General features: G+C 41.4%; 2 protein-coding genes and 1 non-coding gene across 4 annotated transcripts in view; 1 reads left to right on the forward strand and 2 right to left on the reverse strand.

The window, feature by feature from the left end:
- Positions 1-522: 522 nt before the first annotated feature.
- On the reverse strand, positions 523-7,553 carry LOC130161554 (glycine--tRNA ligase-like). Its single transcript, XM_056364919.1, has 17 exons — positions 7,277-7,553; positions 6,736-6,837; positions 6,168-6,270; positions 5,920-6,061; positions 5,468-5,556; positions 4,824-4,900; positions 4,582-4,727; positions 4,346-4,495; positions 4,079-4,241; positions 3,620-3,784; positions 3,411-3,519; positions 3,140-3,284; positions 2,945-3,030; positions 2,740-2,849; positions 1,902-1,995; positions 1,610-1,800; positions 523-1,036 (listed from the first exon to the last, which is right to left on the reverse strand). The coding sequence occupies exons 1-17, from the start codon at positions 7,526-7,528 to the stop codon at positions 911-913; spliced, it is 2,250 nt and encodes a 749-aa protein (XP_056220894.1). The 5' UTR covers positions 7,529-7,553; the 3' UTR covers positions 523-910.
- Positions 5,647-5,781, reverse strand: LOC130161711 (small nucleolar RNA SNORA84). Its single transcript, XR_008826191.1, has one exon. It is a non-coding gene; the product is annotated as a small nucleolar RNA SNORA84 (small nucleolar RNA).
- Positions 7,554-12,103: 4,550 nt separating the features above from the next.
- Positions 12,104-16,051, forward strand: part of ctdspla (CTD (carboxy-terminal domain, RNA polymerase II, polypeptide A) small phosphatase-like a) — a 31,635-nt gene continuing 27,687 nt past the window's right edge. The window contains exon 1 of one of the 2 annotated variants that reach the window (XM_056364338.1): positions 12,104-12,732. In XM_056364338.1, coding sequence (XP_056220313.1) covers positions 12,657-12,732 — 76 coding nt within the window. In that variant the 5' untranslated portion in view covers positions 12,104-12,656. The remainder of the gene's footprint in view (positions 12,733-16,051) is intronic. The other variant, XM_056364339.1, reaches the window with a different exon arrangement.

Genomic DNA, 16,051 nt, shown 5'->3' on the forward strand with positions numbered 1-16,051 from the left:
TGCAGAAGTGATTCTTTTTTTAAATAGTGTCAAGCAATGAAGTAGATTTTTATAACTAATGAGTTAAAGAAACATTTTGACCATCTAGTTAAATCTATACCCAGGAACATGTCTTTATCAAAATACTCTCTACTGGATGTACACACTCTGACAGCAGGAATCCAGAGCTTCACATTAAGGAACCATCTAAGACCCGCTAGTGATTAAAGTCCCTGTTAAAAAGCTGCCATTATATTTCGATTCTACATGGGTTAATCTGGACATTTACGTAAGGTTACATTTCATAAAGCAACATACATCTGAGGCTTTAACCAAAGTTTCCCTTTTAATAGACTATATTTAAATTATTATTTCATGCTAAACATGGACAGATTCTCTTTCATAACGTGTTTCGAAGCCTCTCGTTCCATCTGAATTTGCAGGTGTTGGTGGAGACGGAGACAGAGACTGGGATGTGACAGGGAACACTGGACATTGGTGGTTATACTTGGCTCTGTTGATAGAAAACATTAGAGTTGTATGTCTGTGTCCAGTAAGTGCTGGCTGTTTTTATTGAAATTGTTAAATATCTCAATCCAATCTGCCTGAAAACTGGAATGGTGGACGCCTCCTTCCACTGACGACTCAAAACAACCTGATTACATTTTCTCCCTTTTAAAACATCGACATGGTCATACATGGATGAAATGTTGCTCATCGAAAGAAACAACAGTCCTGTGCAAGCTTTTCCACAACTGTTAGATATGATGAATACATGACATTTTTAGTGATTGCAGTGGTGGAGAACAGAAGGAGGGCTCGGTGCACCACTATAGCTTATTACAATACAGTTGCAATATTTTCTTTCCTGGTGATGCATACGCAACAAGTCTGTGGATTTTCACGGAGTGGCTGGCAGACGAGTGAGTTTTTACTCTTCAACCGTGTCCTTCTTGCTGGTCTCTTGTCCTTCAAAGATGGGGTACTTGCTCTCCACTTCAGCCCAGGTCAATGTGCCGTTGGCCAAATCCCGAACAATCACAGGCAACTCACTGACCTGAGGAGACAGAGAAGAGTGTTAACTTGATTGTGTTACACGGTTTAACTACAGCTGTGTGTAATGAAAACTGACTACATTGTGTAGTTCCTCTTAATCTGACACCCATGGCACAACTGATGCTAAGACATGGCACAGACGCACACCTTGAGGTGACGACGCATCACCTGGTGTGTTGCCCTTTACACTTTTCTACACAGGATTCATTGCCCAAGTAGCAAGCCAGCATCCACAATAACCAGTTAGTGAGCCATGTTCTGGCTGCCCTCAGACCCCGATACACTCTCACTGTAGTTACACTGTTCAGACATGTGAAATGGACAACTGAAAAACGCAGCTTAAATGCTTCCTTCATTCCACCCAATATCCCCTTTATTCAATCTGTGTTTGCGCCATCCTGTGGAGGACCTGCCACATGGTCTGTAAAAACATCATGTGCACACACAAATTATTTGGGTTTGTCTTCTAAGTATAAATAGTTTTTACTCATAAATTTGAGACACAGTCCTAGGGAAAGATGAATTAGGCGCAAGCATATATATATATATATAATCAAGGGAACTGATGTTCTACCTCGGCCCTGATCTGCCTCATTGAGTCTCGGTCTCTCAGAGTGGCTGTGTGTGGCGTCTTGTTCACTGTGTCGAAGTCGATGGTGATGCCAAACGCCACTCCGATTTCATCGGTCCTGGCGTAGCGCCTCCCGATGGATCCTGAGGAGTCGTCCACCTTGTGAGACACACCATTCTTAGTCATGGCCTCGGCTGAGAAGGAGAAAGAGGAAAGTTAACCAGGACTGTAGAACATACTATTTCTCCTCGAGACAAAAATGGAACATATACAATATCATTATGTGGGTACTTACATAATTCCTTCACAAAGGGAACGAATTCCTGGTTTTGACTCAGAGGCAGGACGGAACATTTGTATGGAGCTACAGTAGCAGGGAAGCTAAAGTACTGTGCAAAAGAAAACACAAATGGTCATTACAGAGAACCAGCCAACTAACACATTTCTGCTTTACATGCGAAATGCAACAACAGTTTACAAAAGTTGTGGGTGATACAGGCAAACTGTTTTAGGATTTGGTGACACTGCTTTGTTTTTATCATCATTACTTTACAAAAAAAACAAAAACCAAACAGCTTTCATCTAATCTGTGTGGTTTCAGTCACTGAAGACTATGTGCAAGTTGTGAACTATTTAAATTTCAGTAATGCTGTCAGAGTTAGCAGCCACAACTAACCTCTTATCTTCAAGGTCATTAAGCCACACAGTAAACACAAAACAGATGTTATACTCAGGTACTAATAATGTTTCAACTCCATGTTCCTTCAAGCTGAACCTACCACCTGGTTTATGTCTTTATTCGTTCAGATGATAAATAATTAAATGTATTCCATTCGCTTGTAAGGGGCTTTCACATTGATGTTATGAGGGAAACACGCTCTTAAACAGCTCTTTACAAAAAGCCCATTAAAGCAGCAGAACAGAAAACTGTTATATGAATGGTTAAGAACATAAACAGACAGCAAAATGAACAGTAAGAATACAGGAGCACAACAATACTACAAGTAGCAATAGCAATCAGCAAGGCTAGATGGCATTTTACAGGGCCAGTAATGTCAATATCATTACATAAATCATATCACCCCCTCCCAGTATGGGTTACTCAGGACTGTTGATCAACATGATCTGCTTACCGTTCTTTGTTCGTCACCTTCTCTGATGTGGAATGTGTGCTCGAAGATGGTGTACATGATCCTACCGATGCCAAAGGAGGGCTCGATTACATTTGGAACGACTTCTTCCACTGTGGACAAGAGAGGCGGATGAATGTTGCTGAGGTCGTCACTCACAGTTTCCCAAGCATAATCTACCTCACATCTGTACTGAGCGAAATCTCACCGTGCAGAGTCTTCTGGAAACGCTTCACACTGACCATGTCCTTTGTGAGTTTGAACGTCTTGCCCTCCGTCTCGATGGTGAACTCTCTGAGGAGTAAAGATAAAGATGCTGGCTGTTCACAAAACCACAAAACCATAACGTTTCATCGGGCACCCATACCGCCCCGTATGACTGCCTGCCATCAACAGCACTCACCCAGACTCGTTAAGTAGCTGCTCCTGCTCTGTAATGAAGCACTCGTCACACACGGACAGATACTCCATGGCTATCTTGGCATCCTTCTTATACGCTTTTCCAATGGCTCCTTTGTTGGGCTCAAACTGGACGACATTTACAACTTTGTGTGGAGAAATTAAGGAGAACGACTGAAGAAGAGCTAAGCAGTTGAGTACTTAGATTTTCTTGGACATTTTATGGATCACAGTGGTTTTTTTTCACCAGCATTAAATGCTGCAATTTAAGGATATGGGTTCTTTAAGAGGCTTCTCAGCAACCAGAGGGACCTTAGTAGCTCGTGCATGGCATAGCAGATCAAAGCAAGACCTGTCAGCACACCCCACAATCTCGATCCAGCCCTGCAAGGGACAGATATATTACTCTGAGGAACTGTGTATGGACTCCCTGAAAAGCCATGAAGAGGAAAAAAAAAAAAAAAAAAACTGCAACGGAACATACATAGGAGGTTTTGGCTTCAGCGTCCCAGCAGTCACAGGCGTAGTGAGCCATCTCGTTGTCCATGTGCTGCCGGAAACGCAGCTTGTCTTTGGCGATACCAACTTTAGTAAGGTAGAGGTAGATCCTCCCGATGAAATATCCCAGGACGGAGTTATTGATCACTCCCTGCATGAGACAGGAGGTAAGAAAAACTAATCATTTTGACCTCGGAAAAAGCAGTTCGATTATAATACTGGACCTTGAGTTAAGACTACTCTTTATCTAATTTGCTTAAACTTTTTTAATAAATTATACTCATCAAGATTTATCTTCCGATCTCAAAAGCAGAATTATAGTTAAGAAGCAATTTCCTGAGCTCTACATACTTGGTTACATATCCATATTACATGTTATTTATTAAAAGCACCAATACTCCTCTACAGTTTAAATATACTTAGTTCAAATATCAGTGATTCCTACCTGCTCCACAGCATCTCCCAGCCTCATGATTTGTGCAGACTGTCCACTGGTCTGGGCCTTAGAGGAGTATAAAATGATGTCCAGGTCAGCTACACTAGAGAATTTGGGGTGGACCTTCTCATTGGGATCCACAAAGTGCTCAATCTCAGCCATGGTGAACTCTCTGTGTAGAAAATGTAGAGTGGTTACATTCCTGCTTTATCTCTCAGAAATCACTTCTCTTCATGTACTGAGACAAATGACGGTTGAGCAAGAGGTAGCGCTCACCGCACACGGATGAGTCCAGAGCGAGGAGAGATTTCGTTCCTGAAGGAGTTTCCTATCTGAGCAGCGGCAAAGGGCAGTTTTCCCTGGTTAAACTCCAGAAGACGCTTGAAGTTGAGGAAGATTCCCTGAGCTGTTTCAGGCCTCAGATAGCTGCAGATCAAAATATGTGTTAGAATGACTCAACAACGACACACACATTTGAGAACATCTAAGGACATATTAGGTGGCATTTTTACCCTGGCATGTTCCCCCCTGGTCCAATGGACGTCTGAAACATCAGGTTGAAGGAAATAGGAGGCGTGAGGTCATTTCCTGTAGTGGGTGACTTGACGTTGTATTTCACAAACAGATCAGTCAGTTCTTGCTGGGTGTAATTGTCCATCTGAAAAACAAAAACAAAACAAAACAGTACAGTGAATCATCTATAGCTTTGTCGATTACAGCTTTTCCACATAAGCAAGCATTTTCACTCAGTTACCTGAGTGACGACCTCCTCCATCTCAGCCTTCTTCTCTGCTGCACATTTCTTATCAGACATCAGCTTCTGGAGATGGGCTGTACAACACAAACATGAAAACAGTACTCACACAAACAGCTATGATAATACGCAGTGTCACATATGAAAGTTAAAAGTCAAATAAAATAAATCATTCTCTTTTGCCAAAAGTGCAAATATTTGCTGGGAAAAAAAATCAGTGGGATGACATGCACATATTCATAAACTCAGACTATAATGTCCAAATGTCACAGGTGATGCATAACACTCTCAAGTTTAATTATATTTCTTTTGGCATTTGGGTCACTTGTCTTTCAGGCACTGACATATTCTCCCTATATCTGAAATTTTTCTGCCAGCTTTTTGGCACAGCTCCAGCCTCTGTGATCCTAGTAGCTTGTATTGCTATGAAAGCCCTGTGTGATTTCTGCTGGTCCAGTCACTTCCATTCTCCCTCGGGCACAACAGTGATACTCAGAAACTGGCCAACCAGCAGCAGCCACTGACACTACAAGTTTGGAACGTGTCCATGCCTCCCACTGCAGAATCCCATGAATAATACAGATGAAAAACTTTTGGGATGACTAATCTTTAGTTTACACAGTAGTGGAAGCGGAGAGGCTTACCTTTGAGGAGGTGGTCAGCCCTGAAGCATTCACCATTCTTGACATCTTTTACCATGTAGTCAGCAAATTTCTCCACATGTCCTGACGTCCTGGAGAAATATAACAGCAACAAACAAAAGGAGTCAGATGCATCATGGAAAAAAAAAAAAAAAAAGATGCTAACATTTGATTTTGTTCAAAACTGTATCTGTAGCCGGGCTATGGAAGGCTGCTATGGTGACAGCTTCCATGCATAAAACTACAGAATCAATATGCGCCTGTTAACAAAAACCCAGAGTTCAGCACTTTGGAGCTGACTCTAGGAACCACCAGGCACTTGGTTCATACATAAGCAATAATCAAAAACCGTTTAACACCTATAGAAGATACGATAGAAGAGAAAAGCACTTTCACGCTACGGTGATAATAACACATTTATAATCAGCAGACAGAAAGCATTTCCATGCACGTACTTGAGGACAGGCTCGGGGGTCAGCATGGTGCAGTCAATCTCCAGGATCTGCTCCTCCTGGATGAAGTGCTTCCTCCAGGCCTGCAGGATGTTGTTCTTCAAGGCACAGCCCACAGGGCCGAAGTCATACAGGCCGCTCACACCTAAGAGGAATTACTGCATGGTAACAGGATGCTTAAAGCCTACGTGTACGGTCGTATATTCAACAACCGAAACCTTCATTCCCACTATTAGCTGTCTTAATCTTACCTCCATAGATGGCAAAGGCCTGGTCGTAGAAGAATCGCCTTTTGAGGGTATCCTCCATCTTGGTTCTGTCAACGATGTCATCTTTGGGTTGTAATGCCAGTTCCTGCAAAGAATATTATATTTACTACAATTTTTCTTACATACACCATTATGCTTACAAGGTATAAAGAAACTGAATTTAAGATATAGTTGCATTGCATAAGCAGGGCTAGTTTTGGAAAATCTAAGAACAGTGTCCATGTTTGAATAGTGGCATATTTGTAATGTCCAAATTGAACACACCATCTACTCGACTCCGTCATGATACTTGTCAACACAGTGTCTTGATACAAAAGAACAAAAGTGTGCATACACTTCCCAATTTTTGATATAAAGTATATTATTATTTGAGGGACAGTGGACCAGTGTGATGAATAAGCACTTCCCATTGCAAATCATGTTTCATATGTCTGTTATTCTGCGATGATGCAAGGTTTGGAATTGAATGATCTGACTCACTGAGAACACTGCATTCGCATTTAATCAAGTGCATTCAAACTCGCGGTTGAACTGGTTTTTAATGACTCACCTTGGCCTCCAGAGTTCTCTTCCTTGCTTTCAGTTCAGCCACTGCTCTAGTAACATCGACATCAGGGACACCATCCTGTTTCATTTGACGAACCAGGTCCCCCTAAAACAGACAGGAGGCTTGAGACTTCCACACAGAAAATCCCTGAGCCAGATACAAATACTCAACTCAAGTCTGGGCATGTTAACAAAGCCATCAGCTGATTGTTGGATTTTTTTTTTTTTTTCGTAGCAGGATTAAGTTGGCCTCCTTTCTTAACCCCACCCTGCTCACAAATGTCTGCAACAGCAGCAGCAGCAGCAGCACACTGAAACGTGGCAAAGGGCGCAGACATGACTGTCAGCTATCGTTAGCGGTTAGCTAGCAAGAAATTGCTATCCTCATTCATTGACAGGTTTACAAGCAGCCGGTCAGTTTAGCCGGTTAGCCTGGCAAGCTACTGGGTGTGTGTGACTGAGCCTCAGGCAATAAAGACAAATCTAATCCTAAACAAACCGACTTAGTTCATATCAGTTGAGAGTGTGAGATAAGTGAGCGTTACCTGTTCTTTGACTGCAAGCCTCAAAGGGGCGAGAATCTCCTCAATGTTGCCGTCCATGGTTTGTCCTTCCGCCAGCTGCAGCCACAGGCTTTTCTTCTTCTTCTTACACAAGCAGACCGACGTTGAAAACGGCCTGTTTCTGGGCGGGTAGCGGAGCAACTGCCGAACAAACCGGACCGTGGACACCGGACAGAAGGAGGAAATCTCAGTGCTGGTCCTCAGCAGTGCTGATGCTGCGCTACGAAGAAGCATGGACCGCCGTAATGCGAGAAGAGGAGAATGATGAAATCTCTGAACATAAGTAAATGCTGCTTCCGCTCCCGACCAGCACTTTCGTTACGCGTCACAAGCACTTGGCAATTTATCGGCAGATTCGCAACGAACGGTTACCTAAACTAAAAGTGAAATAACGTGGCAAAATATAATTTAAAAATATCCATTGGCTATTACATGTCATTTTCCGTGGTTGAAGTTATATGGAACCAACTTATGCCAGGAAAAATAAGAAAATTAAATGTGGAAAAAAGACAACAAAAATAGTGACACATGAAAAAAAGTAAAATTATCAAAAGAATATATATATATAATATATAGTATATAATATATATAATATATATATATATATATGAGAATGAGTCAAATAAAATAAAATCTGGACTTGAATTACGACTTACTTTCTCATTATTTTGACAAAAAAAATTGTGCTTTGTAATTTTTTTACTTATTTAACAATTATCTCTTAGTTTTGACTTAACATAAGTACTGTTATTATTTCCTGAATCCAACTTTGCTCTGTGTTGCTTAAAGTACAGAATGTAGTCTTATGTAAACAGCTGTCTTTCAAAAAAAATAAAAAATAAACAACAACAAAATAACAGTGATTATATTACTGACAGACAACAAAGTCTTCCTGTTATGAACCACTGGAGTGTGGATTGTGGCCTTTACCAGGGTCAAGGCAGACTTTTTAACTCTAACTGCTTTCGTTTCTCTTTGCAACTTGTTTTTAGATGAAGTACCAAAACACTCTATCAACTTCTGCAATTCAATATTTAAAGTAATACATGTTTGATACCCTCCTAATCAACTGTATTTGAACAGTTATCCTACAGGCATCGATCTAATTAGATTCTTTAAAGGCAGATTTTCATCTTGAAAGCTCAGAAAACCATGTAGTAGCCTTCCAATGGTTTGTTCTAAAACTGTGGTACATAAACACCTCTTAAGAAGCCTGCTGGGGAACAAAGTATGAAGTGCATTTTTCAGATCCTCTTTGTTCATTCAGAGTCCTGTTATGTTGGAGAGGCAGAAAATCAGATTTAATAAGGACTTCACATAAACCTTCATATATCACTGAAGCCGGAGTAATAACCCATCCTGTGATATCTGCTTCGTCTGATTCCTTTACCAAAATTGCATCTTGGTAAAGACCGTCAATCATTCCTTCCACAGGATAAATCTCCATGTATCCCCAGGGCTCAAATCTAATAATCTGAGCCCTAATTAAAACCTGTCCTGATTTTGCAGGAGAATGACGAGATGTGATCTCTACTGTTTCAATCATTTTAATACCCCTCAATGATAAAAAGACATCCTGGCATCCGCTTGATGATGGTGTATGTTACTTAATCTTCCTAAATGTGTCTACATTTAAAATAAGCTCACTTGAAAATAGCCTGTAGCAGTTGAGATCAAGTGTAATCCACAAGGTGGCGCCACAAGAAAACGAATCATTGTTTGTGCAGAAGCAAAACCACAAAAACATCAGCAGTAAATGTCCAAGCACAGCATTTTACTGATTATTTAGTACAAAGAGTGGTCTGAGGGAGCCCTTCAACTCTAAAATTAAAACAGACTGTGACAGTTAATTAGGTTTACATATATTTTTAGACAGCTATAGACAGGCTTTGTTAGTTATCAAGCTTACCTTTGTAACATCTGTCGGCTATCAGCTTGCTCAAAATGAAAAGCAAGCAAGTTGTATCTGCCTTTTACACGTTTTTTGCTTGTCTCATGTCTTTTTTTTTTTATTGTTTGCCTCCTTGAATTTATGTGCAGGCCCCTTGGAACTTCTGGACATTAGACTATATTCCCTTCCTGGACAGGAACCATGTCCCTTTACAAGCCTCCCCATGTCATTGTTTAGCTGTGTTTAACAGCCTGAGAAAATAAAGTGAAAGAGGCCCATGCAGAGAGAGAGAGGATTATGCGATTGCAACTCCTCACTGAACTACACCCACGTTCATAAAACATTCAAGCACCCACAGTCTGACAGCGCACCAGATGTATTTGAAGGCAGTGAAAAAGATCATCTGTGTCCTATCAAAGTTAATATCAAGACCATATTTATTTTAATTATTCATCAACAGAAATACGCTGCTGGAGGGCAGTGCCATTCAATTCCCTCCGAGAGAGAAATGTCAGAGGCCAACAGTGTTTGATGTCGATGATCAAGAAGTGAATACTTCAGTGTTTGGTTTCATGTCTTACGGTAGTGTCGGTGCATTATGTGCGGATCTTTCTTTATTCCGCTCACCACACCCTCTACCGCAAAGACTGCGAGGACATGCTTTTGGCCTGTAGCTGAAATTTATTCGAAAAAAAAAAAAGATTATGTACAGGCTCAAATAAGCTCATGCGTTCTGTGCTCAGTCTAACAACGATAAGAGACAACCACACAATCATTCATCCTGGACTGACAGCTGTTGGCTGCCACTTCAGGGTTTCATTTAATTTATAGTTTGTTTTTGTTTAGTTTTTTTTTATTAATGAGCACCCATAATGTAAAAATTTGCAGGCAAGACATCAACCAGTACAGAGATAGTTAATAACTCCATTTAATATTCAGTGATGAAGAAAGAATGCTTACAAATTCAAGTTATTGTGGTACCACTTTCTAATATGTCACCATATGGACGGTCAGGCATTATATGAGTCCCACTTATGTGTTAAACAGCTGTAAATATTGTTATGTAAGATTTATTTATAGATGACCATATACGTCATATAAGGTGCTTAGCAATGTTACATGACTCACCCGTAAAGTGATGTGTTATTGGAGCTTATGTGTTGTATTGTTTAATCTATTTCTTTATCATCATTATTTTTGTCTTTCACTTTGTATAGTTTGTATGTTGTATGATAAAGCCATTGATTATAATGTCTAACAATGAATGTCCATACATTCTGATTACTGCCTGATTGTTGTTATTGATGATGCTAAACCTCCAACACTGATCGATCATTCCCTTCCGCAAATAATCAACAGTTTATGACAGATGTTTTTTTTGCTATAAAAACTCTCAATACTTTCACTTCCTCCTCTTTTCCTTTGAATAATTTCATATCTAATCTATATAAAGTAAACAAGCTGTGGTTACACACATGCTGTGTCATCAGATTTCAAGAGGCCATGTAGTCTTCACACACAGAAACCTGACACCGACTGTCAAGTGCTGAGGAGAGATTGCGATAGTGCAAAGTGGCTCAGAGACCTGTGTTGCTGTGTCAATTGTACACGTACATTATTGTAAACACAGTGACAGACCCACACAGAGAGCATCATATCAGCCGGGAGATTACATACTAATTATGAGCAGTATCAACAGATGACAGCCTGCACTTACTGCTGTTTTTCCTCCTGTCCATATGCCATCATACACTTGTCTCTCAGGTGGTGTCATTTAGGGCTGTGTGGGCCTCTGCTCCATTAAAGTGACAGCGAAGGTGAAGAGGGACGAACACTCAGACACGTCACTGTTGGCAACGCACCAGAAAACCACTTTATCTCCCGTGTTGTTATTCTACGGTCCACTGAGGCTGAAATAGCATGAATAATATTTGTTTATCGGTGCATGTGGAGGGTGTAGGTCTCTGGTGCACAGCAGGATATCAGATCAAGGGACAGGGATGGGCTACATGATGTAAACCTCAGAGTAAAGGGCCACTCCACTGATTTTTTAACGCACACTGTAGATGCCATCAATCGTGGGGAGAACTTCCAAGTGTGTGAAAACAGCTGTTTAAATTCTTCTGTGGCTCTGGAGGAGTTTCGTGAAGTCTGAGGAAAATAACCCTGATGATGTCACTGTGATGTCATTAGGGTTATCTCAGCTTGGGCCTGGGCGGTACTTATTTTTTTACCTGAACACACCCACTCACTTTTTGTGTTTTTTGGGAGACGATTAAAGACATGTTCCTAGCAAAACAAACTCCTTTATTAGATCTGCTTGTAGACGCCACAGACCAGATATTGCTTCGTCATGTCCTCAGTGTTGCTTAAAGGGAATTTTAGGGTAATGACATCCTGAGGGGGGAGTTTACATTCTCTATTTACATGTAAATTTCACAAGGTTAATTTTTAAAGCCTGGTTCAAATGTTTTTTTTTTGTGTCAAATTTGTTCAGTTTGACCCTTTTAAGCCAAAAATAATCATTGAAATAGCAGGATTTGTTAAAACTCCACCAGGATTACAGTGCTGGCGTTATTAGAAAGGGTTTGAAACAACATTTAGGCAATGGGGAAGACCTTATTCACCCCTTAACATTTTTTACAAGTTAAATATATGTTGAAAATGTGAAAAAAATGTTTTTTTTTTACAGAATTGGTTAGTGAGGGTGGGGTTGCACAAATACTTATAATACTTTCTAAATTATATTTGTGCAATTTATATTTGGAAGAATCTGCAAACATATTCTCAATTATGTTTTTAATTATTGTCTGTAAGTGTGTCCTGAGGCTTGAAGCTGTGTGTGACATGTGCCCCCCCCCCCCCAGCTTCTAAGGATAAGAAAGAATACCAACATACAGTGAGTGGTGGGCGGACTGAGTCTTTTCAGCCAGGACGGAGAGGGATAATAGAAATGTTGAAGGCGTGTTGTTGTTGTTGTTGTAGTGTAGTGAGCTCGCTTGGCTCTCTGGCAGGAGGACGGTCGCCATCTCCGGGTAAACACTGTAACCGTATCACGCAGTTGATATTGTAGTGTGTGGAGTGGAGCCGGAGCGTACAGTAGCAGCAGCAGCAGCAGCAGCAGCGGCGGCGGCGGCAGCAGCAGCAGCAGCAGAAGGCGGGGGCTATGCTGCCTGCAACAGCTACAGCGGACACACACGGCTTCAAAGCAGGACTGACGCTTTGTTTGTCTCCTGCACATCGGACTGTCACCTCAGATGTTGGACGCACTGTGGCCGCTTTTCCTCACTGACATTTCGTCTCGTCTATAAGCTCCGGGGAATGGGACTGAACGCTTCGAATAAAATGGGATTTTAATGCTGCAAACAGCGGACGCTCTAGCCTGTGCACAGCCAGGGGACTGTAGTACACTTGGTAATGTTTACCAAGGAATAAAACGGTGTAGCCGAAGGTGCATAACATCTCGTTTCCATGGACAACACGTCCATAATAACACAGGTTGCAAATCCGAAAGAGGAGGAGAGCATTTCTTCAAGTCAAGATAAAGGTAAGGGCGCACACAAAACTGCAAATGTCACACGCCATTGTTATTCCAATTCTCACATGCCTGAATTTTGATTTCCGTCTGATTTGGTGCAGCCGTAGATTGTTTACGCTGCTCGGTGCCAATCTGATCTGCAGCACCTCGGTGCAGAGAGGATACTGGGCTCCGGACTGCAATAGCAAGCCAGTGTATCGACGGAAAAACCTCCATTGTTCAGCTGAAGCAGAGAGAAACATTAAGAGCTCGAGCCCTCAGCCAGGCTGCCAGTGAATACTATGTTGTGGGTGCACTGTAACTTTACTGTCCAGAGCTTTATTTTTTATAGCCTATCAAGACCTCATTTTTAAATTCTTAAACATTTTGCGACTTAAAAACATGTGATATTTTCTTATCTGTGTGGAGTGAGGTGGGTTTACTACAGGGGGCGGGTACTCTACTCCTTTTCCCTTGCACTGGCGACATCCCTGTATGCATCACTGACACTGTAAAATGCCTAGTATACTACCAATAACAAATCCCACCAAATATAAAGGGTATATCAACAGTTTGACTATGATACCATCAAAAAAAACCTATATTTTTTAAAAAGCATTTAAAATGCAAGATATATAATTGTGCCTGTGGGAGTCCCTTTATGTGTGTTGTAAAAGCTTGCAGGTTTATTCAACCAAAAGCCATGAATAACAGTAGATACACATAAATCCATTTTGCACATTCTGTCCATTTTGGAATAAAAGCATGATAGTTCAGCAAAAATATAGGACGGCAATGCCTCTACAGTAAAAACTGTATTGTTTATCAGCATCATCTGCTCCTTGATGATAATAAAACAATTATCACCATATATCTGAGAGTGTATATGCACTCTGTTTGAAATGTCCACTTCCAGCTGCGCAAAAAGTGCCTGAAAACAACAGCTCGACAGCTGCTCTACAGATTACAGAGGCTGAGCGAAAACACATTTTCTCTCTGTTGTTTTGCACAAGAGTCGCCACTAACCATGTGGTGATGACATCAATGACAAATCCCCCTCATGAGTCAGGAGCTTTTCAGTTTCCATTAATGTTGAGAGGGGTTTTCGCCAGTCTGTGCAGGCTGTGACACTTTTTTGAACTCTAAACAGAGAGGAAAGTCCTGCATATTTAACTCATTTCCATTTTGATTGGAGTTCACATAGCATATGCTCCTGTCCACGCAAGAAAATCAGGCAATGGATTGCTGTATACACACACGTAGGACATACTGGTGTCCATGGGAGATCACAGCAGGAGGGCATGGTTGTTTGGAGCTCAGGGCCCCCGTCATTCCCCCGGCACCCAGGGTGCTTGGAGGCCAGAGGGACCACAACTTCCTGCTACACCCATTGCTCTGTGGGAGGAAAGGTCACCTTCCTGCATCACCCTCTGCTGAGCAGCACTGACAAACATGAACCACTCTGACTCACTGACCTCCCAGCTAGTGGTCATGAAAAGAAGTAATAATCTGGACTTGTTTGCTTTGATAAGTAATTGAACACAGACCTAATTCAAAATCAGAAATGAGGTTTTGATAAAAAAAAATAAAAAAAAACCTTTATTCTCACTGCAATAATGCATTATCCTTGCTTGAAACCACACCGGGATGGATCTGCATCATCATGGCAGCCAGAATAATTGTGATTTATGTGACGTATTTCTTCATTCCCTCATCAGCTCACTCCAGTCTTATGGCGCTGCCTTGATAATTGAAAACCATTTTAAAGAAGCAAATATTCTGCTTCATCCGTCTCAGCACCGCACTGAATAATATCACCCAGGAAATTTGTTAGAAGAAAATTAAAACTGTTGCTTTTTTTTCTTTTTAGCACATCACTTAATCGCCTGCACAGAATTCCCACACTTTCTTGTCTGCAACATCCTGCTTGTCTTGAACAGTAAATCCCAGATGATCTGGAATCTGACAATTAATCTGGCAGGATAAAATCCAGGCTCAGTCGCTGACCAGAGCGGTCAACACACACACACACACACATACACACAGTCAGGCTCCTTCAACGGCTGCTGTGAAAAAACACACACACACACACACACACACACACACACACACACACACACACACACATACACACACACAGTATCACTAGGGAGCTTCCTGAATGGAGTCCCTGCCCTTCACTACTGCCTCTGTCAAAGCAGACAACAAACAGCACTTGTTGTCCAGGACAGTTACTCTGTGACCTGCTCGGGCTGCACTGAAGCCACAAATGATTCCACACACACACACACACACACACACACACACACACACACACTCGCATGCTGAATATTTCAGAACACTGGCAGTGCTGCTATTTTCAGAGTCCTATCAGTTTCATTCCAAGCAAAGATGTAGTAACTCACTGGAGCCAACATTTTTAGACATTTGGTCAGGTGGAGATTATATTTTTATGCATTATGGATTATGTTAAATGAAGTGAGGGGTTGGAATCATAATGTGGGTGGTTTCTTTCTTCAGACGGAGCACGTGTATTGGTACAAAGTCAAGCCATGTTGTATTGAAGTTGGACAAGGCTATGTTTGCACTACAGAGTCCGCTTTGAATGTATGTTTCAAAACACATTCAAACTGTTAAAAGATGAGATCAAGATAAAAGATAAAACAGCGATGTTGAACTAATTTAAAGCTAGATACCAGCACTGGAGCACATAGGAGGCCAAGAAAAGAGCGTTTCTTGTCTCCAAACCCAAATTAGGCGTTTCATTTGGCAGCCGTTTACTTTTCAGGGTCTGATGCAATGAGATGTAATGGATGGACTAACAACGCACAGGGAGTCAGAGACCGGCCAGCCTCCGTCTCGCTTCACATCTCACTTGGGCTCTTGCTCTGACGACTTCGCAGTCCAGCAGGTATCAATGGACGAGCTGTTTACCTTAATCAGATTATCTCAAATCTGAGTTTAGCTCTTCACTCCTGCCTGGGTGACCGATGACAGACAGTCCGACCGGCACGTACAGCTGCAAGCGTTGAGTTGAACAATGATTATGATGTTGGTAATCTTTTCAAAATGTGGACTGCAACATATTGCTGAAAATATGGTTGTTTTTTTGTTAGTAAACTGATGCGATTGCTCATTTTATTTAACAAAGTCATTAAAGGAAGGACCAGGAATGTGTTTGTCCATCTCTCAGTACTTAGGTACTCAGGTCCAAGCTAACTGGTTCCTATCAAAGACACAAATCCCTCATAAACAAGTCTTCAACTTAAAAGAAAGGGTCAGTAATTTTCGTCAAACAGCTGGGCACTGCAGTTTTTAGCAAACATTAGCAAAACTAAATAGCGCATTG

Source organism: Seriola aureovittata, chromosome 20 (assembly GCF_021018895.1).
Source record: "Seriola aureovittata isolate HTS-2021-v1 ecotype China chromosome 20, ASM2101889v1, whole genome shotgun sequence".
Taxonomy (NCBI): Eukaryota; Metazoa; Chordata; class Actinopteri; order Carangiformes; family Carangidae; genus Seriola; species Seriola aureovittata.

Coding starts and splice junctions, on each gene's coding strand:
- LOC130161554 (XM_056364919.1), bottom strand. CDS start 7,528: ATGCTTCTTCGTAGCGCAGCATCAGCACTGCTGAGGACCAGCACTGAG. Junction 4,728..4,823: donor TGGAGGAGGTCGTCACTCAG/GTAACTGAGTGA, acceptor TTTGTTTTTCAG/ATGGACAATTACACCCAGCA. Junction 3,520..3,619: donor CTGAAGCCAAAACCTCCTAT/GTATGTTCCGTT, acceptor TGTCCCTTGCAG/GGCTGGATCGAGATTGTGGG.